General features: G+C 31.7%; 1 protein-coding gene across 1 annotated transcript; it reads right to left on the bottom strand.

Annotated features, from left to right (window-relative positions):
* Positions 1 to 10,713: 10,713 nt before the first annotated feature.
* On the bottom strand, positions 10,714 to 15,741 carry LOC103496669 (uncharacterized). Its single transcript, XM_008458612.3, has 6 exons — positions 15,602 to 15,741; positions 15,243 to 15,512; positions 13,197 to 13,331; positions 12,493 to 12,549; positions 11,339 to 11,473; positions 10,714 to 10,913 (listed from the first exon to the last, which is right to left on the bottom strand). The coding sequence occupies exons 2-6, from the start codon at positions 15,507 to 15,509 to the stop codon at positions 10,848 to 10,850; spliced, it is 660 nt and encodes a 219-aa protein (XP_008456834.2). The 5' UTR covers positions 15,510 to 15,512; positions 15,602 to 15,741; the 3' UTR covers positions 10,714 to 10,847.
* Positions 15,742 to 26,031: the final 10,290 nt, after the last annotated feature.

The following is a 26,031-nucleotide window of genomic DNA, read 5'->3' as shown; positions in this document are numbered from 1 at the left end:
CCACCCTAGGTCAATAAGTCTCACCATCAACTTTGTCGTTCAACTCTATTGACTAACTTTAACAACCAACTCAACTAGTCATATACCAAACGAAAAGAAACTCGACTAATGAAAGTGCTTTTCAATAGAGATTTGATTATTAGTTGATAGTATTTAATAGTCGTCGTGTTTTAGTAATCAAACATTGAAGAATTATTGAGGATGATCAAGTCATTATATGATCTTAATGTCATAGACATCCTAAGATACACTCAAGTATTATCCATTAATTTTTCTTAACATTTTAATACCAACTACCATCAATATCTGGGTGCATTCGAAGATACATCCATTTTTATGCATCCTACCTTATCACACACTAACTACAATCAATTAAGGTTATGTCATGTTTACCCCAATGAAATTGTAATGAATAAATGATAATACGAAAAGTGGCTCTATTTGATTACCCGATGTTGTTTACTTGGTTCTACATCATAGTGACACTTGGTGTCTACTTTCAAATTGATAGTTATTTAGACATGCATAGCGGAAACTGGATTGAAATTGTACTCTAATTGGTAATGTTAAAATGCAAAACCCTAAACCCTAAATTAATTAGAAATTAGGATTTATCATATACATCTTTCGTAGCTACTATAAATGCACAATACTTCACCCAATCACGAATTGAACAATCAATAAAATTGACCTACTATCCTTCGGACTCAAAATTGGATTGTAGGATCCAATGGATGAAGGAACTAGGAGAGAGGAAGAGATGGAAATTGTGGAATAAGGTTGGGCTAAGGTATTCTTTTTTAGTTTTACAAAAGAAATACAACTCAAGTTTTTCTTAAAAGATCTAACTCTTTCCAAAGACCTGAAAGCCCAAATTTATAATGAATTTATATGCAAAATTGCATGTACATGTAAGCTCATGGGCCAATAACACATAACCCACTAACAAGGGCTTAATGTCTTTGTAGTGTGGCAACACCTAGCCCACTAGAGTCAGTGGGATTATCCATGTTTTCACTAACTTTGGTCAAAGAACAAAATGGTCATTTGGTAAAAGTCATACTTTGACTTTTGAATATATCAACGGTCTAAATTTGACTTTACAGAGTTAAAAAAGTCAATATTTTGATTTTTTTACAACTTTGACTATTTTCATCATTTTCGAGCTTTCGAGTATGAACCTGCATTCATATTTTTAATATTTAAATCACATTTAAACATAAAGATTTATCTCCAATATGATAACCAACGACTATATCATATATACTTGTTAGTTTCTCTCTCCTCAACTAATTCAAACAATTCAAGTCATTTAATCATACCGTTCTAAGTTTATCCCATATGAGCTAGCAGAGGAACCTAATGGACCTATAGATCATGGGCTCCAACGATCCGAGATTAACTAGTTAAAATCCTTTTAACTCGAGCTAATCAACATTTTTAACTAATGGGTCATTCCACTAAAGTCTCGTAGTTGCACTCTCCTAACTATAGATATATTTGTGTTTATTTAATATAACCATGATTAGTAAGTTGATCTTTCACAAATTGTTCATAATTTCGATCGGGTCAAATTACTGTTTTAACCCTAATACTACATCTTGCTCCTTAAGTCCCACTGATCCACTATTGAATAATTGGTTTAAGGTCCAACATGTAAATTGAATTCCTTTCGGGCCAATGAGAAGGTGGGGCCCCTTGTTCAAGACTTGGATTTAGTCCTCAAGGGAACAACCTATCTATTAATTCTAAAGTGAGTATGAGTGAATTCTGTCTTACACCCAATGTCCCCAACTATCCATCGGTCTTACCTCTATAAATAGAGGCTTATTGAGCCAACATTGATGAGCTGCCCTCACATTTGCATATCTAAGGATAATCTTGTGTAAATAAGAGTTCATAGTTAGCTGAGAATTAAGATTAAGTTACCTAAGTCATCAATAATTGATATAGTCCAATTTAAATAGTAAATGGTGTTATAACGTAAAAGTGATTATTTCATGGTTCAGTCTTATGTAAACTCTTTACATTAGATGCCCCCACTTTCATGTCTCTACATGAATGATTCAAGATCACATTATTTGTAATAACTACAAAGCAGGTCGCATCCATAATGTCCCCAAAATAAGGCATCCAACCTTATTCATATATTATAGACCATTTAGTCTCTGTTACATCATAACACTATTTACTATTTAAAACTTATGATTTCAATTATTGATGACCTAGGTAACTTAACCTTAATCGTGAGCTAACTTTGAACTCTTGTTCACAGAATATTATCCCCAAATGTGCATAGTTAAGGACAGCTCATCAACACTGCTCAATATGCATCCCATTTCAAGGGTAAAATCGGGTAAATAGCTGGGAACATATGTTGCAAGATGGAATTCACTACTAACTTCATTAGAGGTAGTAGATAGGTTGTTCTCTTATGCACTGAACCCAGGTCTTGAACAAGAGGTCTCACCCTTTCATTGGCTCGAGAGGGATTAGGTTTATAAGTTGGACCTTAAACTAGTTGTTAATTAAAAGGATTAGTGGTACTTAAGGAACAAGAAGTAATCTTAAGGGTAAAGCGGTAAATTGACCCAGTTAAGATTTCGAATAACCTATAAAGGGATAACTTACTAATTATGGTTATATATCTATAGTGAGAGGAGTGCAACTATGGAACTTTAAGTGAATGACCCGTTAGTTAACGAATGTTGATTAGCTTGACTTAAAAGGGTTTAGCCAATTAATCTCGAATCGTTGGAGCTCATGATGTATAAGTCCACTAGGTCCCTCTACTAGCTCATTATGGTAATAAAATCTAGAACAAGGTATTTTTTTAACGATTTTTTTAGAAATAAAAGATATTTAAATAAAATTTAAATATCGAAAAACTCGAATAGAGATTCGAATTAATTCAATTGAATTGCTTGGGATTTGATTTATTATTATTATTTTATCAACATTAATTAATTAGATTAATTAATATTAAATAATGAAATTATTAGAAAATTATTTTTAGAAAATTAAATATATTGAAATTCAAATTCAAATTGAATTCATTTCTTTTCAAAAAGGTGAAGAGGTGTGATTTTGTCACATCCCGCCGCAAATGTCACTTTATGCGATCAAGTGAAGACGTGCTGCCTAGACACTCAATGCGTAACTTACTTGAGATAAGATGCTGAACGTCTAAGAAGTGGAAATAATGCAACCACAATTATAAATGTGTAAATTGAACTTGAATGAGACAAGAAAACTTCATTGGTAAACAAATTATAGGAGTACATTTGATTTTCGGTACACAATTCTTTCAAAAGAAACTAAGTACATACTCAAAATAGCTCTTCTCGCCTAGCTTCTACATGATATGCAAGGTAATAGTGGGCACTATCAAAATGATGCGATTACAAGACATAGCATGTAGTCAAGGTTGCAAGTTCGAAGCAGAATGTCCTTCACTACCTGGGGGGAGGGGGGAATAGAACAAAACATTGAAAGGTTAGATAAAAACGTCTGGTGAGTGGAATCTTTTCTCAAAATCCTTGATTCTTCAAAGTTTGCCTTAACGCATTAATTTCATTTTGCCAAATCAGGTGATAAGAATAATAGACAACAATGTTAGTGAGGTATTAAGTTTAATTAAAATCAATTTCGATGCGTTAGGCGATTCTCACTATCTCAATCGACCATTTTCATCAATCATATGGAAATTTTCCTTTTTAAATCATTTACCATAATTTAGATAGAAATCGTTTCTTTTCAATTCTTTCACCATAATTCGTACCGCATAAAACATAATCATCACGCATAATTATTATGCATGTTTAGTTACAACTTTGTACCTTTTTTTTAGCTCAAGCGTTTACCACACTCTTTTGCCAAATTGCAGTTATGTAGAGTAATCACAACGCATCAGCAAGTTCCATCAATTGCACTATGCATGACGTGTCTTTCAATGCTATATCACACAATAAGCAAAAGGCATCCCATACCAGATCACATAGCAAGTATGAAACATTCTACTCATGATCACAGAACACACAACAAGAATATAAAATCTTATCCTATATCACACAGCAAGGATAAGACAACTTATTCCAGATCACACAGTAAGTATAGAACATCCTACTCTAGATCACACAGTATGAAAAGGGTATTCTCATCGCATAGAGTACAAAAGACCATTTCATTTCAAACTTTATCAATCTCATGCATTCTCTAGAATACATTATTTCATCACATTATTCCAGTTCATAATAGGTACAATTCATTTATGAGTCATATGCTTTTCAAGAGTTTGAAAGCATAAGAGAAATCATATAGTTCATAGTCTCAATAGAAATATATTTAAGGATTCAAACATATTTTTAGAAATTCTTTTTGTTTTGAAAATATCTTATAAGAAGAACCACTGACACTTAACAATCGGTTAGCTTCTTCGCCCATCTCCTAAGCTAAGACCTTCCTTGCAACCTCTTGCAAGTATTCAAGCTTCCGAGAATTCCTGAGAATCTTAGAAATTTCCCCCAATTCTTTCTTAACTTAATACAGGATAAAAGTAGCTCTAAAATGATTGGGCTTCATCTATTTATAGGCTTCTCCAGTGACGTTTTCCATGTAAAAATGATGACTTCTGCCGAGAATGGTCCAATCACAAGACACCACGTATTTCTACCAAATCCTTATCCTGGATTTGGATTGGGCGACAAGGTCAAATCAATCGCCGACCTACTGACACAAGGGTTATGTCATTACTTCCTAGTGAAGTAAGCTCAAAATGCAAACAATTCGTCGCATCGCATCTTTCATTTCTTTCGCATGAATCTCATCGCATAGGACAAAACACGATCGGGGTCTCATAGATTTTTTTTTCGAATCTTTCACCGTATATTAAACATACAATATATATATTGGTGATATTGCTCAATTGTCAAGGCGATTAAAAAGGAAAGTTGAAGAATTTAAAAAGAAATTATAAAGAGTTCATAATTGCATTTTCTTTAAAAACTCATTAAATCGATTACCGATTGGATCCTACAATCTCGTTTTAAAGCCAGAAAATAGTAGAGAAGACTCTGGTAATTGTCTACGGCTTGGAATCAATAAAAACGATCGAGAACCGAAGAAGAATTTTAAATTCAAAAGTTAGTATTCTTGAATTCTATGCGTTGAACAGGAAATTTTGACCAATTAAATCACGCTACGTCATCACAGCAAAATTGAGATAATTATAATTTGATTGGATTTGGGTAGTCAAGTTTTCTCATATCCAACCTAGCTCAAGCCCCTAAAAAAATTGGGCCAAAGAAATAATGGACCCGAGCTTGTGCAAATAAGTGGGCCGAGTTCGAGCCCACCAAGCAAATGGATCCAAAGCCAAACCGATCGAGCAAATGGGTCCGAGCCCAAGCCTGTCAAGAAAACAGGTCCAAGCTCAAGCCCAACAAGCAGATGGGTCCAAGCCCAAACCCAACAAGCAGATGGGCCCAGACCTAAGCCCGCCCAACAAGCAAATGGGCCCAAGCCCACATAAAGCCCATTGAGATTCTCTATAAATAGAGACCTTCTCATTCATCTTGGAGGGACCTTTGATTGAAGAGAAGTATCGAAGCTCTGAAGAATTGAAGACAAAAACTTCTGAAGCCTCTCAAGACGTGCAAGTTATCATCAACCTCGAAATCAACCTTCTGAAAGATCGAAGACTTGGAAGATCAAACTTTCCTTGAATTCCAGAAGATTGAAGCTCGAACTGACTTGTAGTTACAACTTCTTGAAGATCGAAGACCACGAAGTTTTAAATTTTATTTTTTGTATCCGAGAAAAAGAATCAAAGGAGTAAATATTAGAGATTGTATCCACAATACATAAATCAATACAAAGTTCGATTCCACGAATTAAATTTCGCCTGAAATCTCGTGTGAACACTATGTTTTTCTAATTTTCAATTTTATGTTAATTAGATAAAATTATTAGAGTGTTTCGTTTCAATTCTCTTCCACCCCATGCTCGTAATTCCATCGATTTGTTCCAAAATTTGGAGCTTTAAGGAACTATTTCCATGCATCCATTGTACCCGCCAAAAAGGTAGGTTTGAATGCATTTTTTTTTATTCTTTTAGATATATACTATTAAAATTAATTATTATATGTAAACTAAATTTCTAGTTTATAAAATTATATTAAAATTAAAATTAAAATGTAGTGCAATAATTCAACTGCTTAATTTAATAAACTAATATATATATATCTTCTTTATGATTTATTAATTTCGGATCATTTTGATGCAATTAAGACAAAAGATCGAATAACTAATATATATATAGAGAGAGAGATATAAGACTAATTTATATAAATGTAAATAAAATTGCAAAATATTTATGACTCGTATAACAAAATAAGAAAAGTCCATGATGTACAATCATTTTTTTATGAATTTTAAATATGTCCTTGCAATTTATATCTTCTTTGTGATTTATTAATTTTGGGTCATTTTGATGCAATTAAGACCAAAGATCGAATAACTAAAGGCATAAGTCTTTCAAACCGAGGCATCTCAGGAAAATGTATGCCTGAAATTGAATAAAATAAAGGCAGAATTGTTTCATCCCTAGTCATCTCAGAGCAATTAAGGCCCGAGATCGAATAACTAAATGAAGAAGTCTTTCATCCTGGGGATCTCGTGGTAATGTATGCACGAGATCGAATAAAATAAAGGAAAAATTCTTTCATCCTAGACCATTCAAAGCCAATAAGGCCCGAGATATAATAACTAAAGGAAGAATTCTTTTATTCCGAGGATTACACCCAAATCGTATATCAAAATCTACACGATTGTGTATGATGTAGCCGATTTATCAATATTTTAGTTTGATTCATTAGAATATTTTAGGAGTTTTTTCAAAGATTAAAAAAAATATATATCTAGACTCCTTACAGAAAAAGAACAACTAAAAGACAATTTATTACTCTCATTTTTTTTAATGATAAACATTTTGTCAAATTTTCTATTGTTGATAATTTTCCATTCTTCATTGGCTAATTTATTAATTAATACAACATAATTTTATAAATTCAGCAAATTTGCCGCATCAAATTATGTAATCAAGTATTAAATGCATTTTGGGTCTTCGAAGTTTGGAGTTCATGTCTATTTGGTCTCTGAAGTTTCAGAATAAATATTTTGGTCCACATACTTGCTAAATACTTCTAAATGGTCCATGAATTAACTTTTAGTTAACAGCTAACTAGACCGTTATAGGATGATATGGATGCTAGTATGCATTTGATGATCTGTTAATTATATTTAATTAGTTGTAAAATCAATTAATCATTCGATGGCATGAGGCTCGTAAACAGTGGTCATGGCTTCTACTTCTTTCTCCCCTCAAAATATGGCTTCTCCTCCTTAGTGCTTCATTTTCTGGAAATACTTGTCTGTACAAATTCAATTTTAACAATATGATTCAATTTAGGAAATCAGATCCACGAATTTTTGTATTTCAAATGATAATTGAACAAGAAATTTTATTTTCTGTCATTGCCAGGTTTGATGGTTTGCACAATCTCGTTCGGTGCTAAGCTTCTTCGTCATTAAGCTATAATCCTGTTGAGCTTGGCCAGGTTGCTGTAATGTTGTTTTTCATCTTCCTTATTGCCTTTGACTTCGGTCTATGACTTTTGATAGAATATGATCTTAGTGATGTAACTTCCCCCCAGTATTTTATAGTCGTTGACTTGTACAATTTTGATGGATTCTTAAATTCTTCTTAAATTCATTCATCAATCACCCTATTAAATTCATTTTTGCAACTACTACCTATTAAAATGCCTTGTACATAATCTCAGAATGCATATCTCGATCCGGTGGTAGCTCAAGATCCCCCGGTACCTATTATTTATTGCTTCAAAGTATATAATTATGAAGAGATACCCCGAGTTTTAAATAAGGAATTTACATAAGTCATTTCTCGAGGCACGTTGTCTTGAGATGCCTCGAGTTTATAAAAAAATACTCCTCAACTTTGTATTTATATGATGATCTCGATCGAGATTTTCTCCAGATTCATCAGAGAATACTATATATTTTCTTTCTCTTGCATATGCCTCTTGTCACGAAGATCAATTTTTGGTTAAATTATAAAAAAAATACTCCTTAACTTTGCAGTTTGTGACAGGTGGCATCTACAAAAAAAAACACGTAAATCAATATTCCGTTATGAATCTTGAAAAGTTTTTGGAATAATCTCGATTGAGATTACATGAATAAGCAATAGAAATCAGGCAAGATTGCACCGAGATGCCACGAGATTAAGATTTTACATGCATTTTGTATAGTGATCTCGGTCAAACGTCAAAGAAAATCGATCTCGAAATTATCCTGCAAAATGCATGTGAAACTCATCTGATCTTGGGACTCCTTTAATGAAACTCAGGACAAAGTCATAAATCTCAATCGAGGTTTCATCATCTGCACGGACAAAGATTCATAAAAAAATCGAGATTCTTCAAAAGAGTTCATGAAAAACTATAAAATCAACTCATATTAACTCAATAATAACTAAGATCAAAGCACTAAGACTCGAAAATATATATTTTTTTTTACCGACAACTTAAATAAAAAAGATAAAAGATTTTAAAGTTGTATATTTTGAAACTTTTAAATATTTTAAAGCTTTTATTTATTTATTTTTCAACTAATTCAATATAATTTACATATCACCAAATATAACTAATGTCCGGTATGCATTCCATTAAATTAAAGTTAACTCACGACCATTTAGAAGTATTTGGTAAACGTGGAGATAAAAGTATGTATTTTGAAACTTCAGAAACCCAAAAATGCATTTTATCCTTGCTTGTTTTACAAATACAACTAATTAATAGCATTTGATTGTTAAATAATTGGATTTTCTCGAAACTTTGAATAGGATTTAATATTTATGAATTAATCTATTAAAATTCTATTGAGTTTTCATAAGTAATTTTGCAAATTAAATACAAGAATAATTTATTCCGTATCATTCACATACACAACCACAGACATCATTGATTCCCAACAATCTTATCATGGATTTTCTATTCTATTAAATAAATCAAAATGCATAGCAAGCTTAGGTAAATAAATACACCGATAGAAGAACGCTAAATTGGAAAACCCAAAACACTAATTAGCAACAAACTCGAATTTTCTTCAACACATTCCCTTAAACTCAAGATGGTAAAATGAGAAACTTGAGTTTCCGAAGAACTTCGAGATCAAATCAACAGATTTGAGTTAGAAACAAAAACTCGAGAAAAACAGGAAGAAAAACAAGATATTCTAGGTCGAAAAAACAAAAAAAATATCATAAAAAATCTAAAATAAAACCTACTGTTGGAAAGAAAGATTCTCGTAGATAGATCTACACAAAGCCATCAAACAATTAATTTGAAAATGGAACATAAACCCACAAATGCAAAGAGTCATAAACAGTACCAACAAACACCCAAAGTAGATTCTAAAATGAATAGAAAACAAAAGCCTAGCAACTGTGAACCATGAGCAACGAATCCTATGCATGGATCTACCTCCATCGACGAAGGTAGAGATTAGACAAAGCGACAATCACTAAAGTTCAATCAAACAAAACCCAAAGCTCTAAGACCATGCCAATTTTCTATATTATTGTATAAATCAAAGAGCTGTTTCATAGGTGAATAAATAGATACCAATCAATAAATAAAGGGAAAGGTACATAGAAGGAAAGTATGCTATAAAAGAAAATACTAAATAAGAATAACCTAAAGTCTAATTAAAAATAAAATCCATCTTTCTTTTAAGATTTTTCTTGAGGTTTATTATTTCTAGACATCCTTAATTCATGGATATTTATAGAACATTAAACCTAACCGATCCTTCAAAAGAGTCATCCCGTTTTTTCAGACCTTCAACAACAATGAATTGTTGCAACCACCACCACCACACCATTTCCTCACCATTTCATTTTCAGAATTTATAAAGTATCCCTGATTCCTTCAGACACTTCCAGATTAAAAAAAATCCCATTCTCCCTATCTCTCCCACAACCAACACTATTGGCAAAATTTCTCAAACTTCTACAGGTGATATCCTTCTTCTTCTGTTAGCAAGATCACGGATAGATGTTGGTGATAACAACTAATAACACATTTATCAAATTGAAAGTTAATCTACTCTTCAGTGACTATCATGATAGAAACTATTACTTAAAGTTGTTGTCTTTTATCAATGATAGTCATTATCAATTATATTAACCGATAACACTTTTCTTAAATTAAAAGTTATAATCGATGGTTGTTAACACTGATAATCGCTATTATTGATAGTAACTATTGATGATAGCTTTTAATTTTAAGAAAACCAAGAAACAGTGCTTGTAATGGTAATAAATAAAAGTTATCATTGATAATAGCTATTAGAGATAACTAATGGCAGGAATTAGTGATATTCACTAATTGTAGCTATCAGTGATAGCTTTCAACATGAAAAAATCGAGAAAAAAGTATGTGAAACAATCATTTCTCGAATTGAAACCAATGTAGCAACTATCAGCTTGTGATATATGCTATCAATTATTACTTTTAATTTGAGAAGTTCAGGAAGAAACATCCAAAATGGTGGTTGCAGGTGAGTATTTTAGTATTTTACTCATTTTTGTGTTGTATATGCAATTATTTTATCCTTGCGCTAGATATGCTATTATTTTAAGTTATTTTTTTTCTTTTTGTCATTTATGCAACTAACCCATTAATAAAATGTGTATTTATTAGATTTTTACCTATACAAAAAAATATATAAGAAATATACATTTGAATTTTGTTCGTGTAAGTAATCTACTTGTATATCCACTCGTTGGCACGACCACCAGACTCGTCCATGTCAATAAAAATACTGACTGCCTGCAAAGTGTCGAGAGCAACCAATGATCACATTCCATAAGAAAATACAAAGCTAACAAAACACAACCAACAAAGGTATTCAGTCTCAAGCTCATGTGAAGTCAGCATTGCTAAAGATCATCAAGTTTTCTAGCTTGCCTTTTAACTCAATGGGTCATCGTAATTCTACTATTTGATCAACCTTTTAAATGACCTTTTGGACGATAATAATAGGCATTTTATCCACTGAGCTATGCTTAGGTTTGTAATGAAATGAACTAAGGCAATTTGTGGTACACTCAAGTACCCGTTTTTGCCGGTTCCTACCAAAAAGTTCTCCCCTTCAACTCCGTCCTTGCCCGCTAGCCTATGTTCATAATTCTAGTGGAGATTGCTTAAAAATGAAAGACATACAGAAAAAAGAGTCTAGGTCCCAGTAATCTTACCTTTCCTATCCGAGGCCTGTCTTTAGTTTTGTCTAAGCTGTTTCGGATGTGGGCAACAGCTCCCCAGCATTTTAATGTATTAGCCACACCATCAAGCCGCAATAGATACTCTTCCTCAGACAATGGAAATGATTTCTACGAAATTGACAATTATCCAAGATTTAAAATGTGAAATAATCTCCCAAATTTTTAGGGCAGTGATGCTCTGTGAAGTGCTCATTTTCCTTCATGCACAGTCAATAGCTAATTGTTAAAAAAATCATCAAAATATGTTGAGCAAGAAGAAGATATAAATATAGAAGAATATATTTGGTCTATAATTGTTTTTGAAAAATAACCATTCCTTTCGACTCTATAAATTATTTGTTCATGTTTAGTTTCATTAACATCATTAACTGACATATGCTTCAATTTTGGTGATCTTACTAGAGCTTGTGCTTGGTTTTTAGTTCTTGGACGCAAGCCAATTAATGCAGCTAGAAGCCTAGAAGCATTTAAATCCTGATAAGCCTAGATATATGGTAAGATAAACGGTCTTGAAAATACAAGATAAATCAAGTGTTATCAAGTGTTTGAGGTACTTGTACTCTCCCAATCTTGAGATAACTCTCAAGCCCTAATACGATTTCCAAATATTGCTTACCTTCTTCATTCCCCTCCTCTGATCTATTTATGGACTTTCCTAACATAATTCCTAAGTACTAATGTACCCCTAATATTCCTCTCCTATCATCCTTCCGCTTCTCCCGAAATCTGGTTTGCTACAATCATCTAAAGGAACTTCCGTCAGATAGGTCAATTTCAGGTAACTTTCCGGGTACTATGAGAGAATAAACACTCCTTCCGAGCATTATCTACCACGCCACATCCTTTTAAAAGAGTCATGGTAGCCACCAACATTAAAAGATTGCAGAGGGAATACAATATTTCCATAGTACTGGAAATTTGCTTGCTAATTTCCTAATTGTTCAGATAGGTTCAATTGGGAGGTTAGAACAATATTCCAATCAGAAAATTCCATTTTTTAATCTTTAATTAACCTCTCGGTTGTTAACTTGTCATAATTCATTGACAGGTAGGTTCCCCTAATTCTGTTCTCGGTTGATTTAAAGATTTTGATGAAAAAGTAGAAGTGGGGACAAGGTCTTGCATACCTGCTCTCTGTATTTCCACATGACATTTAAAGCAAGAAGATTCCGTCCCATGAACTCCTGAATTATGACAGAAACAAGATGAGGAATCCATAATTTAGTTTAGATAAAGAACAGACCACACTAATAATATGACATACTCGAAAACTAGACAATCCAAGTGAGTTTATGAGAAATTGGATTCTTGAATTTTAACGATACTGCACAACAAATCATCTTTTGAAACGGTAAGATTTCAGGGAGAATGGATGGAAAAGAAATTCAAAATTGAATCGAGTTTGTTTAGGTAATATTAATATGGTTAAAACTCAAACATGTTCCTAAACTTTAATTTTTGTCTATTAGCTAAGTCTCTAAACTTTAAAAGACATCTAAGTACTGGAAATTTCAGTTTTGTATTTTATTAGTTCCAAAGCTTTAAAATTTTCAAATAGATACTTGACCTTTTAATTTAGTCTTATAGATCCCTAACATCTATTAGTAGGCATAAAATTAATTTTGTCTTGATAACATATCTCATTAAACTTACAATTTCGTATCCAAATAAAAGCTCAAGGCCTTATTAGACACAAAATCAATGAAATTGTGAAGTACTTTTAAAGTTCAAGGACCAAGACTTATTACACACTTGTTCAAATTCAGAGACTAATTTAACCGACCTAAAAGCCTATACTAGTAATTTAATTTAAGGAATCAAAGTTGAATACCTTCTTTATTAGTTGAACATCATAAGACTTGCCATACTTGTTTCTGATAAGAGTAGCCAGATCAATCCCACTAAATCTGGAATCGTCTGTCCCAACCGATCTCTCCAAGTTCTCCCTAAGCATTTCGAAGTTCATCTGAAAGAACATAAATGGCTCAATTTAAGTCTATACAGGAAAAATGAAGCCACGATGGCTGAAAATTTCTGTTTCTTCTACCATAAAATGTGACATGACGCTTATTTTTGTTGCATCCTTTTCATTCAATTGAACCTATTTTTCATAATAATGAAAGTGTGATTAAAATCACTTTTTTCATGTCGAAAATCATACTAAAACATAATCTCATTTTCAATATCAATTGTGATGCTTGAAAATGGATTTAAGAAGTGTAGAGATGATTGGAGAAAATTCAGTATTATTCAATTACCTAAAACAGCTAGTTCCAACCTTTACCGAGCAATAACATTCCAAATGGTCAAATCCTAAGATCTAAACTTTTAAGTACAGTAAAACTAAACCAAGTCTAAAATAACTTGAAGAAAAGAACAGCCATGAAAAATTAGGGATTGATTGAGTTGTCCAGCAGAGTATGAATCTTGAATAGACTGTGGACTGATTTAAGTGGGTAAATTCCATTTGAATGGTTAAAAATTGGTTTGGCTTCCTCCCCAATTACTTGTCTTATTTGAATATTTTCTTGAAAAGATTAAAAAACTATTTGCACTGAAGTCTTGCACTTCATTTTCAAAGCACAGTTGAGTCGAATAAAATGGAGAATGGTCAAATGTCTCCATCAATTTTTTTCTCAACTTCCTCTTCCTCATCAAAATAATTTTTAAAATTTCAGAAAACACTCCTCTTTGTTGAAAACCCCAGATTCTTTCTGCATTCTTGGAGTATTTACCATGCTGAAATATGTTCCTAACATTATTTGGAAGATGGCCTTTCTGTTTCTTGGAAATTTTGTAATAAACATCTTCAGGGTTTGATCCTTGGTAGAAATTTTCTTTGCTCCAACATTCATATTCTTGACTGAATCTTGAAACTTTATGTTCTAGAGGCCATCTCACTTTATTTTCTTGATATTGATTGATCGTAAGTTGCTCAATGTGCGTGTCATTGTAACAATCATTTGATGAATCTCACCGACAACTTTCTGTAAATTTTCTCAATGTCCTTCCCCGACCCACCCCCACCCTGTGGATGTGTCGAGTTTCCCTCTCTCCCCTCTTTTCTGTTATCATTCTCTCCCCAATTTCCTCTGGTTCTTCATATTCCTTTTCTCTCTCTTCACCCGATTTTCCTTCAATTCTCTCCTCTCGGTTCTTTTCCCTATCATTTTCTTTTCTGAGTTGCAGCTCCCTTTTCTCCTCCTTCCCATTTTTTACGTCCTCTCCCTTTTACTCTCTGTCATGACTTGATCCGTTGGTTGTTTCAACCAACATCACTGCTGTACATTCAACCATGTGAGCCATCGCACGTCCAAGCTTTCGTCCATCTCAAAACCAACTATACCGACCGACAGAACAGATGAAAGACAGTTGGTTAGTACATAGCTGTTAAGTTTTTGACCAACTGGTTGACTTTCAGTGACGTTTCTGTGCTGAGATGGACGCTGACCAACTAACTTACATCTCTAGGTAGTAGAATTATACTCTCAAACTTTCAATCGTAATAATTGATCCCTTATACTTATACAAGATACGGTTAAAATTGGACCCTCAAACTTAAAATGGTTGTATACGGACCTCCAAATGATAAATGTTGAACCCTCAAACAATATCTATATAGTTAAGTTAAACCAAACCTCACTTTCATTTCAGTTAAGAAAGGAGTCGATAATATCTATATAGTTTAACCAAGTCACATTTAGGGCAGCAAATCGAGAAGTCTAGAATTGAGATTCTTTTTCTTTTGAGTTCAAGCTATATGGGAATGGGGACTCAACTGAAGGTATATGTCTAAACACCTATGTTGGAGAAATATTTAGAAGTTAAAAACGATAGATAATATGTTAAGTGAAAGCAGAAGCAGTCGAGTACTAACCCCTCCATTTTCTGTTTTAGGACTCTCACTGTCGTTAATCCGACGATCAGGGTCATCGGGATCCATGGCACCGTCGATGGAACCGGCAAGAACAGGTCTGAGTTGCCGTCCAGTTCTCCGGCGACAGTAAGCAACATGATTCCCATGGTGGGTGGAAGGAAGAAATGGAAAACAATCCACCCTAGAAATCTTTGTTCTACCTCGATGCTCTTGAATCCCAATCCCGGGCGACCAATTACTCTGGTGACCAAACGTTACGCTCGTCATAATCTGTAAAAACAATCAATCGGTTTCATTGGTTAAAGACAGGTTTAGCGAAACTGAAATTGAATAACTGAAAATTTGTACATGAACATTACCTTCGAGGATAATCGGAGGGATCGAAATGGAACAGGAGTGGAGAATTAAGAATTAGAGGAAGGATGTGGCTTCCAATTGCTTTATTCATGTTTTCACTCTCACATTAATTTGAACCACTTGTTTGCTTGCAATTCTAGACCCACACGACTTCTTTTTCTTTTTTTATTCTTTTTTTTTTCTTATTAATTCTATTCATAAAACAATAATAATTATATAAATGGATGGAGTTTGCTTCAAATATTTACAAATTATAACAAAATTTTAAATTTTATCAAGGAAAGTTATTAATAGATTTTTATTCCTTTTTATCAAGGTCATCAATATATAGAGATAGAAGTCTATTAGTGACTATCAATGTCTATCTACCCGATCTGAAATTTTATTATATTTTGTAAAAAGAAATGGTTCATTTTGCTATTTTTGAAAATATCTCTTAAATTTTTTAAGGATTTTTTTAAAAATATAACAAACCAACAAAATATTTACATTATATAGCACAATTTTGAAAATGGAAAAAGTCCACAGGTCCACAATGGAGAAATACAAAAAATGCCCTGGTTAATACGTGATTAATCAATCACACGCGCGCGTGTAATTTTTGTTCTAAATAATCATGATACGCGATTGTATAGGAAACGATACACTATCGTCTAGGAAATGATATACAATTGTGTAATTCTTTTTAACGATGGAAAAAATGTTTTGTGTAATTCTTCTTCTAAATGATCATGATACACAATCATGTAGGAAATGATACACGGTCATGTAGTTCTTTTTAACGATGAGAAAAATGATTTGTTTAATTCTTTTTCTAAACGATCATAATACACAATCATGTAATGTAGGAAAAGATACATGATTGTGTATTTCTTTTTAATGATGGAAAAAATATTTCATGTAATTCTTCTTATAAACGCTCATGATACGCGATCGTGTAGGAAGTGATACAGGATTGTATACACGATCGTATAGGAAATGTTTCAAATCTAAACGATCGTTGATCATATTAAAATGATACTTAAACGATCTTGATATTCTGGGAGAGAAGATGTAAGAAAGAAATAGAAGATGAAGAAAAAAAGTAAGAAAAAGAAGATGGATAAAATAAAAGAAAGAAAATCTTAGAAGAAATCTATATTTTATTTAAAAAAAAAAGATGAACGGATGAGTTCAAGAAATCTGGAATAAACATAAAAATAAAAGAAGAAAGAGGTGAAGATCAAAATTTGAAAGAAAAGATGAATAAATCGCAAATAAGAAGAAATAGAATTAATGAATCGTCCTCAATATCAAGGGCAAATCTGAGATTTATGAAAAATTTCTACCGACTTCATAGTTTTTTTTATTTTTATATACGAATCATAAATATTTTGGTAATTTATTATATTTAAGAAAATTAACCAATTTTTTAAGTATATTAATTAAGACACTTGTTGTTTGACTTATTTATAATCACACTTAATCTTATAAATCAATTTCGTTCATATTGATGTCAAAATTCAGAGAGATTATACATAGCCTCTATACGACAATAACCGTAAAATTTATAATTAAAAAAGAATATGTGCTCCCAAGTATAGATGCACACTAATGTGGCGGTATGGAGCAATTAGAAAAATTAAAGTATTAAAATGGACGTGCTTCCTATGTGTCTGTTGAGTTGCATTAGAGTTATCGTTTGACTCACAAGGCTAAGGTGTGCCTCATTTGATGTTTTGCTAGGTACGACTTCTACTAAGGCCAAGGTCGAGCAACTTTTTCTTGCCATATTTTGAGTCTTAATTGTTTGGGTTCGAGCATGCTCCTTTAGGTAGGTTTTAGGCTCAATTTTTGGTTTGGTTGAGATTGAGCATGATGCCATAAACCAAGAACCAATACCCTTTTCTAAGCCTATTTTGGTCTAAATTGTTACTTTTGTCTTTACTTGATCTTGTTCATATTCTTTGGTTCATAATCATGCATAAGAGACAAACCATCCATGCATTTAAGTGGTTTACATGTGTAGACATCTTCAAATGTTGGATAAATAAAATTGACGATTAGAATCACTGAATACACAATTTTTTTAAAAAATGTTAATTGAGAGTTTAAATTGATAATTAAAGATTTAATTGACATAATATACAAGTTTCACGTGATTGTTATGCAAAACGTATGGAGGATGTAAATTTATACCCCAATATGATTAATATTCCTTTTCTTTTTTTCCCTTTTCTACTCATCTCATGTTTAGAAATGAGTTGGCCCTATGTGTGGCAAGAGAATTCAAATGGGGAAAGGAACACAAACTTGTACTTGTACGTTATACCCATTCTATTTTGTTGTTGAATGTGAAATTTGGATTTGTCCTAGTTGACCATATAAATTGGATACGTTTCCTAAGTAAAATAAGCGTGTGGAAATATAGAATTGTAGTTCAAATTATAAGGTTAGGAGTTTGTGTCAATTATCAATAAATTGACTTTATCATAATTCAACTACTTTGATAAACGATATAGATTATGCAATTCTTCTTCTTATTATTTTTTTTAATGCTATTCTTATTCTTATTAATGTTGTTGTATTATCTAAATAATGTTAACTAGAATTGAAATTAATGTCCTCAATCATAATGATAGTTGCTTGCAGTGGCAGATCCAAATAATTTATTGACAACAAGTTTTATAATTCAGTTAAAATAATTTATCAGTGAGTGGTTCTAAAATTAATAAATTTACTGACTTTTGTACATCACAATTGTCCTCTACGAGATTTCATATTTTGAAATCGATACATAATAACTTCATTATCTATCTTATCAAATAAATCTCTCAAATATATGTTACAAGACAATCATTTATCCATTGGTCTCCCATTCGATTGCGCAATTAAGTCTTTATAATGCTCATAGCAGAAAATATTCATCTCCACGGTATTCGTTATAACTGGTAAGATTAATGTTAAGGTAAGTCACCGATAGACTAATGAGTAGACTTTATCTTTAGTTGTTATCACCCATCTTTTGAAAAAGATCACCAATACTTGTTAACTCAACAAACATATTATTTATTTGAAATATGAAAACCAAATGCTTCAAAATAAAATAACAAACTTGAAAATAGAAGAAAATAAATTACAAAATTTACCTCATAAATTAGGAGATAAAGTTGAAGAAGAAACCAAGAAGAAGTTGAAGAAAAAATTTTAACAAGTAAAACAAAAAATAAGAATGATTTTAAATATTAAAAAGAATGCATAAAATAAAAAACTTAGAAAGAAAAAGAAAATAAATAAATAAAAACTTACATCACAAGCTATGAGTAGTAAAATGAGTGAATTTGAATAGCCTAGTAGCTTTAATTTAGTTGGGGAAGAGTATATAATTATGATTTCTTGGGCGAGCAAACAGAGTAACCACTAAGCTACTTACCAGTATTATATATATATATATATAAAGACAATAAAATTGAGGAGGGCTCAAGCCCCCCTCCTGATCCTATACTAAATTCGTCGATGGTTTCTTTGGTGTGGTGTCTTTAAAGTAAAGCTACATGTCTTTGGTGCTAAACATTTCACAATGATGTTAATGATCTTACATTATTGTTTTCAGCATTAGTAGAACACTCTTGACAAACGAGCACTCATAAAAAAAAAGTTGGAATCAAGAAAACTTTACACGGTGAGAATAAACATAGATGAGTAAGAAAAACCATGCAAGTTGCTAAAGAATCTTATTCAACTTTTATAAAACACCAAAATAGTTTGCTTGAGCTTGTTTTTGAAAGCAAAAGCCCGTAAACTATTTTGCATCGATTGTTGGAATAAAATGGTTAATTGTTTGTGTTTCTTCATGAATGGATTCATCACGAGTGGATTGTTTTTGTTTTTCATGAATGGATGTATCACTTCATGGAAAATACCAACAACTAAATTATAGGAAAATATATGAATTTTCAAATGGCCACAAATAAATCTATAAATAAGGTCTTTTCTATTTGGTTGAAGAGATATCATTTTATATAATCCTTTGTCTTCTTCAAAAAGAATTCTCTCCATTATCCACAATCTTGACGTTCGGTAGATCCACAAAATTTCGTTCGTTGATCTTCTAGACATGGTGCTACTCTTAAAAGAAAGGTGATCTTTTCTATCCTGGGAGATGATTACTCTCAAAACTCAAGTACTAAGGTGAGTAAATTTGTCTTAATGAGCATCTTGAATTCATTAGGCTTAGATATATAATACATATATGATTTTTTGTTTTGTTGTGATGATAAGTTTGATAACATTGACAAAATAAATAAAAAATTAATTCTTTTAACATGCAAGTGAGGTTATTTGAACTCGACAAACAATAGTGGCACAAGCGTGAGAAGTGTTAGTAACACTTTAGACATTATTTACAAGCTCGTGACGTAAGACAAGGGTTAAAGGTTTAGAGTGTTATCTTTTGAAATATTAATCTCTTCAATTAACGGTGTACATAACGAGAGATTATTTGACGACCTGGTCTTATACAATCTCATTACACATATACCCTTATTCACATAACATTAACAATTTGAACCAAATCACTTATAAGACTTATAACTCTTGTAACATTTACAAAATGAGTCGTATCCATATTTTTACCGAGATGATGCAAACTCAAACTTATCTATATACTACAGATTTTTTAAGTTATTACTTGAACCTAATCCACTTATACGTTGATCACATACTGTTCAAGGTATATAAAATAACCTTGAATTTTGGCTTATTGGGTTATGTGCAAAGACTTTTGTTCAACATATTGTTTTCTTTGCAACTTCACAAGCAATAACATACTCTACCTTAGCCAATTTGGCGAAGCATCAAACAAAGTCAGTGTATCTTGTAAGGATCAAATATTTAACGTGTTATCTCGTGCATATGAATTCGTATCTCGCGTCAAGATTGATGTTGTTTTATTCTGCACACTAGGCATTCAGCGTGTTATCTCCTAGGGAGATTCAAGTTGAATATCTAAACAGTCATGCCTCCACATGATCGTATGAAGTGATCTTAGGGCAAGGCATGACAAAAAACAACCATCTTCATTACATCCCAACTCAATCGATCTTGAATTAGATCTCAATGTCTCAAACTCAAAATTAGTCTTAACAGCTATAAAGCGGAATGGCTTTAGCAAAATTTCTTTACTACAAAACAAACTCTTCTCTTTAAAATTACAAAAAACCTGCTGAATATTCAAATTACAAGAAACCTGCTGAAAAACAACAAAATGAAGTTTAAAAGAGTAAAATTAAACAAAAAGTTTTTTTTTTTTTTTGCTACAAATGCAGAAAAGAAGGACATTATGTCAATAAGTGTCTACAAAGAGGGATCCATGAAATAAATGAAGAAAAATATTCTTTAGATTCATCCTATATTTCTGACTTTAAATGGCAGGAAATTGCAGACGAAACCGATTCAGAAATTTCAAGCCAATCTTCCTCAGATGAAGAACTAAGAACATGCGGGTGTATAAAAGACCTATGTAAATGTATTTAAAATGAAATAAATGTTTTAACTTCCGAATAGGATTTATTATTTCAAACAATTAACCATGTTTCAAATGAAGAATTAAAAATAAATATTTTAGAAACGCTTAGAGATTTCTCAAAAAACCATCTCCAAAGAAAAAAAAACAATTTCTCAAAAAAGTCTTTCAAATATTTTACAAACTTTAAAAGAAGAAGCACAAGTTTCTATTGATGATTTAAAATTTAAAATCAATTGCCTAAAAAGAGAAATTTCTCAACATAAATATGAAATTTTAGAAATTTAAAAAGAAAATTTTCAAATGAAACAAAATGATTATTTAGGAGTTTTAGTTTTAGGAAAAGATTTTCTAAATAATCTAAATCCTGAAATTAATTTAATTTAAGAATAAGTTTTTAAAAATGGTATGTTTAATTACACTAAAAATAGAAGATTTCAAATTTACTTTGAAAACACTAATAGACTCATGTGCACAGATCAAAATTGTATTACAAAAGGTTTAATTTCTAAAAAATATTTTGAAAAAACCACAGAGGTTCTTACAAGAGCAAACGATAAAAGATGAAATATCAAATTTAAACTTTCAAAGGTATATGTTTGTAATAAAGAACATTGTTTCAAAATTTATTTTCTTTTAGTTAAAGACATTCGCCAAGAATTAATTCTTGGAATACCTTTTATTGCACAATTGTAGTTTTTAACAATAACAAAAAAATGATAAGTAACAAAGAAATTTGGAGAAGAATTGGTTTTTGAATTTTTTTCCTCCAATGTTACCTCATAAACTTTTAGAAATTAATGTTCTGAAAAGCGAACAAATAAAAAGAAAACAAAAAAAAATTTAATTATCAATGTGTTGAGAACCAATTTAATTATCAATGTATTGAGAACCAATTTCAGTTTTGAAATTGGTGGTCTGCTTAAGGATGCTCAAGGAAATTAGGTTCGTTAATCTTGGGAGATTTTGTCTTAATTAATTTTCTATTAGTTCATCTGTTGAAGCTTTTAGACTGTATACATTAGTGTAAACTTTAGTGTCGTGATTATGCAATAAAACCTTAACATTGTATATAACAATAAGTACTAAAATCTTTGAACTAAATAATTTTACAAATTAAATTTAGTTAAAGAACAACATACCTTGATCCATGAATAATCTTCTTGAGAAATTGTGTTTCTCTCACTTGGCCTTCCTTTCGAACTTAGTTTAAGTTTCTTGATGGGAAGAATAAACGACTTAATGAGGCAGTGAGAGGACCAATCCTTAAGATTTTATTTATAGACATCACTCATTATGGTGTTTAATTAGGGCATTATCTTTTTACCTAATAGGCCTAATAAAATAATAGGCCCGAAAGAGATGAATAACATATAATGTCTATGGGTCACATTAATAATAATGTTATATTTAAAATAAATCTAACATTCTCCCACTTGACCCATTGGCATTATTTACCATATACGTTCATAGACATAATATGCAAAATTAAACTTCATAACATATCATGTCAAGTGAAAATCATAGCGGTCATACATCATTGCATTAACATACTCCCTTCCATGTATCATTGAAATAGTTCTTCTATTAACAAGATCTATAATAAAGATAATCAATAATGGTCCAACAATAAGTGTCTTTATCAAAGACGATGTCCTGTTTGGTTTACATAATTCATTTATGTAAACCAATTCCACTCAAATAACTCGACTGAAAGGATCAAAGAATGATCGAAGAATGATCGAAGCGACTGGAAAATACTAATCATAAGAATAGAATCATAAGATAAAATCAGAAACAATAAATAAATAAGCTCAAAGTGTCAAATAACATAATCTTGATCTCAATAATGATATCTACCAATGTCCATACGTTCAACATGATCATTGAACGTCTTTGGTGGCAATCCTTTAGTTAGTTGATCCGCAATCATAAGTTTAGTGCTAATGTGTTCGATTGACATCCTTTGTTTCTAAACTTCTTTTTTAACGACAAAGTATTTTAATTCCATATGTTTAGCATCTTTAGAATACTTGTCATTTCTTAAAAGAAAATTGCTGCATAATTATCATAATAAATTTCTCGGTGACTTAGCAATACTGTTGACAATTCCAAGTCTTGAAATAAAGTTTTGCAACCATAAACCATGAATTGTACCCTCAAAGCATGCTATAAATTCAGCCTCCATAGTGGATGCAGTGATAATAAATTGCTTTGCACTTTTCAATAAAATTGCTCCTTCAGCTAATAGGAACAAATAGCCAAAAGTGAATTTTCTTGAATCCACACATTCGGCAAAATTTGAATCTGAGTATCCAATCACTTCAAGATGATTAGATGTCTTGTAAGTAAGCATATAATCCTTTTTGTTCCTTACAAATACCTTAAAACTTTCTTTGCAGCTTTTCCAATGATCCATTATTGGATTACTTTGATACCTGTCTAGCACACCCATAGTAAAACTGATGTCTGGTGTAGTGCAAGTCTGTGTTACAATAAGCTTCCAACAATAGATGCTTAAGGAATGGTTTCCATCTGATTTCGTTCCAATTCATTTTTTTGGACATTGCATGAGACTAAACTTATCTCCCTTATGAATTGGAACTACACTTGAAGAGCATTTGTCCATCTTAAATTTCTCTAAAACTTTATTAATATTTGTCTTTTGAGACAATCTTACAACCCATGTGTTCGATCACGGAATATTTCAATTCCAATCGCATAGGATGCCTCGTCCATATCTTTCATTTCAAATTTTTTCGAAAGAAATTCTTTGGTTTGACATAACAAACCAAAGTCATTCGTAACAAGCAAAATGTCATCAACATATAAAACAATAATTATAAACTTACTCCCACTAATCTTTAGGTATATGCATTGATCAATAATGTTTTCTTTAAAACCAAAAGATATGATGGTATTATTAAACTTAAGATACCACTATTGGAAACTTGTTTAAATTCATACATTGACCTCTTTAATTTACACAACATATGTTCCTTTCCTTCAGTCTTAAAACCTTCTGGTTCATCCATAAACATTTCTTCATCTAAATTCCTATTTAGAAAGGCAATTTTCACACCCATTTGCTAAAACTCTAAGTCACAATGAGCTACTAAAGCCATAATAATTCTTAATAAGTCCTTTCTCGAGACAAGAGAAAATATTTCTTTGTAATCTGTCACCTTTCTAAGTATAACCTTTGACAACAAGTCTAGCCTTGTATCGTTTGATATTGCCATTTGAATCACGTTCGGTCTTCAAGACCCATTTACACCCAACTCTTTTACTTTCTTTAGGCAATTCTACAAGATCCCAAACTTCATTATCATTCATAGATTTTACCTCTTCTTTCATGACATCTAACTATTTGACAAAATTATCTTCTTTAATGGCTTGTGAAAATGAAACTGGGCCATTATCAATACTTAAGTCAAATTCTGACTCATGTAAATAAACCACATAGTCATTAGAAATAGCTAATCTTCTTGGTCTTACGAATTTTCTTAACTCTATTTCTTGTGGTTCCTTAGTTACAGGATCATTTGTTATAATATCATTATATGGTGTTTGACCATTTAATTTATTCTTCTTATGGATTGTTAACATAATCAACAATTACAGAAACAACAACTTGAGATGAAGTTATAAATGAAGGAATTTTCACCCTAATTTCTTGAATTTCCACTTTACGTGATTCCAAACTCCCACTAATTATGTCATTCTCAATGAATCTTACATTTCCAGTTTCAACTATTATTGTATTGTGGTTAGAACAATAAAATCTATACCCTTTTGATTTTTCTGGATAATGAAGAAACCATTGGTTGTTCTTGAATCCAATTTTTTTTTCATGTGGATTATAAATTCTTACTTCCACTTGACAACCTCAAACATGTAGGTGTTTTAAACTAGGTTTCCTTTCTGTCCACAGTTCAAAAAGTGTCTTTGGAACTGACTTACTAGGAACCCTGTTTAATAAATATTGAGCGGTTTTTAATGCATACATCCACAAGAACACAGGTAAAGATGAATTAATTAACATGCTTCAAACCATATTCATTAATGTACGATTACGCCTTTCTAAAATACCATTTTGCTGTGGTATTCTTGGTATTGTGTATTGAGCACATATGTCGTGGCTTCCTAGGAATTTAGCGAGTGGACCTTGACACTGTCCATTCTCATTATATTTTCCATAATATTCACCACCGCTGTTAGATCTTAAGATTTTCACCTTTCTATATAATTACCTTTCAACTTCATTTATAAACACCTTTAAGGCATTTATTGCTTGAGATTTTTCATGCAACAAAAATATATATCCATAACGTGAGAAATCATCAATAAAACGTGAGAAATCATCAATAAAGGTGATAAAATAATTTTCTCCACCAAAAGATGGAACATCAAAAGACCCACAAATATTAATGTGTATAACTTCAAGAAGCTGTGAGCTTCTTGTGGCTTCTTTATTAATTGTGTGTTTTATTTATGGTTTCCATGTTCAAAGACGGGGGAAAAATGCAATTTGACAGTCTTTTCTTGTATCTAGTTCAAAATCAGATTGCTACTTATGTGAAATTGAATAAATAAGATGTGAATCCCAGGAAATAGATCAATAAGCCAATCTTTCTCATAGCGAATGAAATGGCTTACCGAGACAAGAACTGATCTTGCTTTTTCCTTCCTCGGCATCAAGAAAAGCTACAGCTTGTTCAAAAGCCACAATTAAAGCAACAACTTATGAAACCGAAACAAGAACAAGAGATCCCAGTCCGTGGTAGTTTAATTCCACTGGGATGAGGGTTGAAAGGGATGAAGATCCTGCTGACTCTGACTTTTTCTCAATCAACAAATCAAAAGAGCAGTCAATGAACAAGGCTCAAAGAATTTGAGAGAGAATGAAAGAAAGACAAAGATCAGAGT

Source organism: Cucumis melo, chromosome 10 (assembly GCF_025177605.1).
Source record: "Cucumis melo cultivar AY chromosome 10, USDA_Cmelo_AY_1.0, whole genome shotgun sequence".
Taxonomy (NCBI): domain Eukaryota; kingdom Viridiplantae; phylum Streptophyta; class Magnoliopsida; order Cucurbitales; family Cucurbitaceae; genus Cucumis; species Cucumis melo.
The sequence above is the reverse complement of the archived record's forward strand: the minus strand, read 5'-3'. Positions and strand labels throughout refer to the sequence as shown.

Coding starts and splice junctions, on each gene's coding strand:
- LOC103496669 (XM_008458612.3), bottom strand. CDS start 15,509: ATGACGAGCGTAACGTTTGGTCACCAGAGTAATTGGTCGCCCGGGATT. Junction 13,332..15,242: donor CTAAAACAGAAAATGGAGGG/GTTAGTACTCGA, acceptor ATGTTCTTTCAG/ATGAACTTCGAAATGCTTAG. Junction 12,550..13,196: donor ATGTTCAACTAATAAAGAAG/GTATTCAACTTT, acceptor GTCATAATTCAG/GAGTTCATGGGACGGAATCT.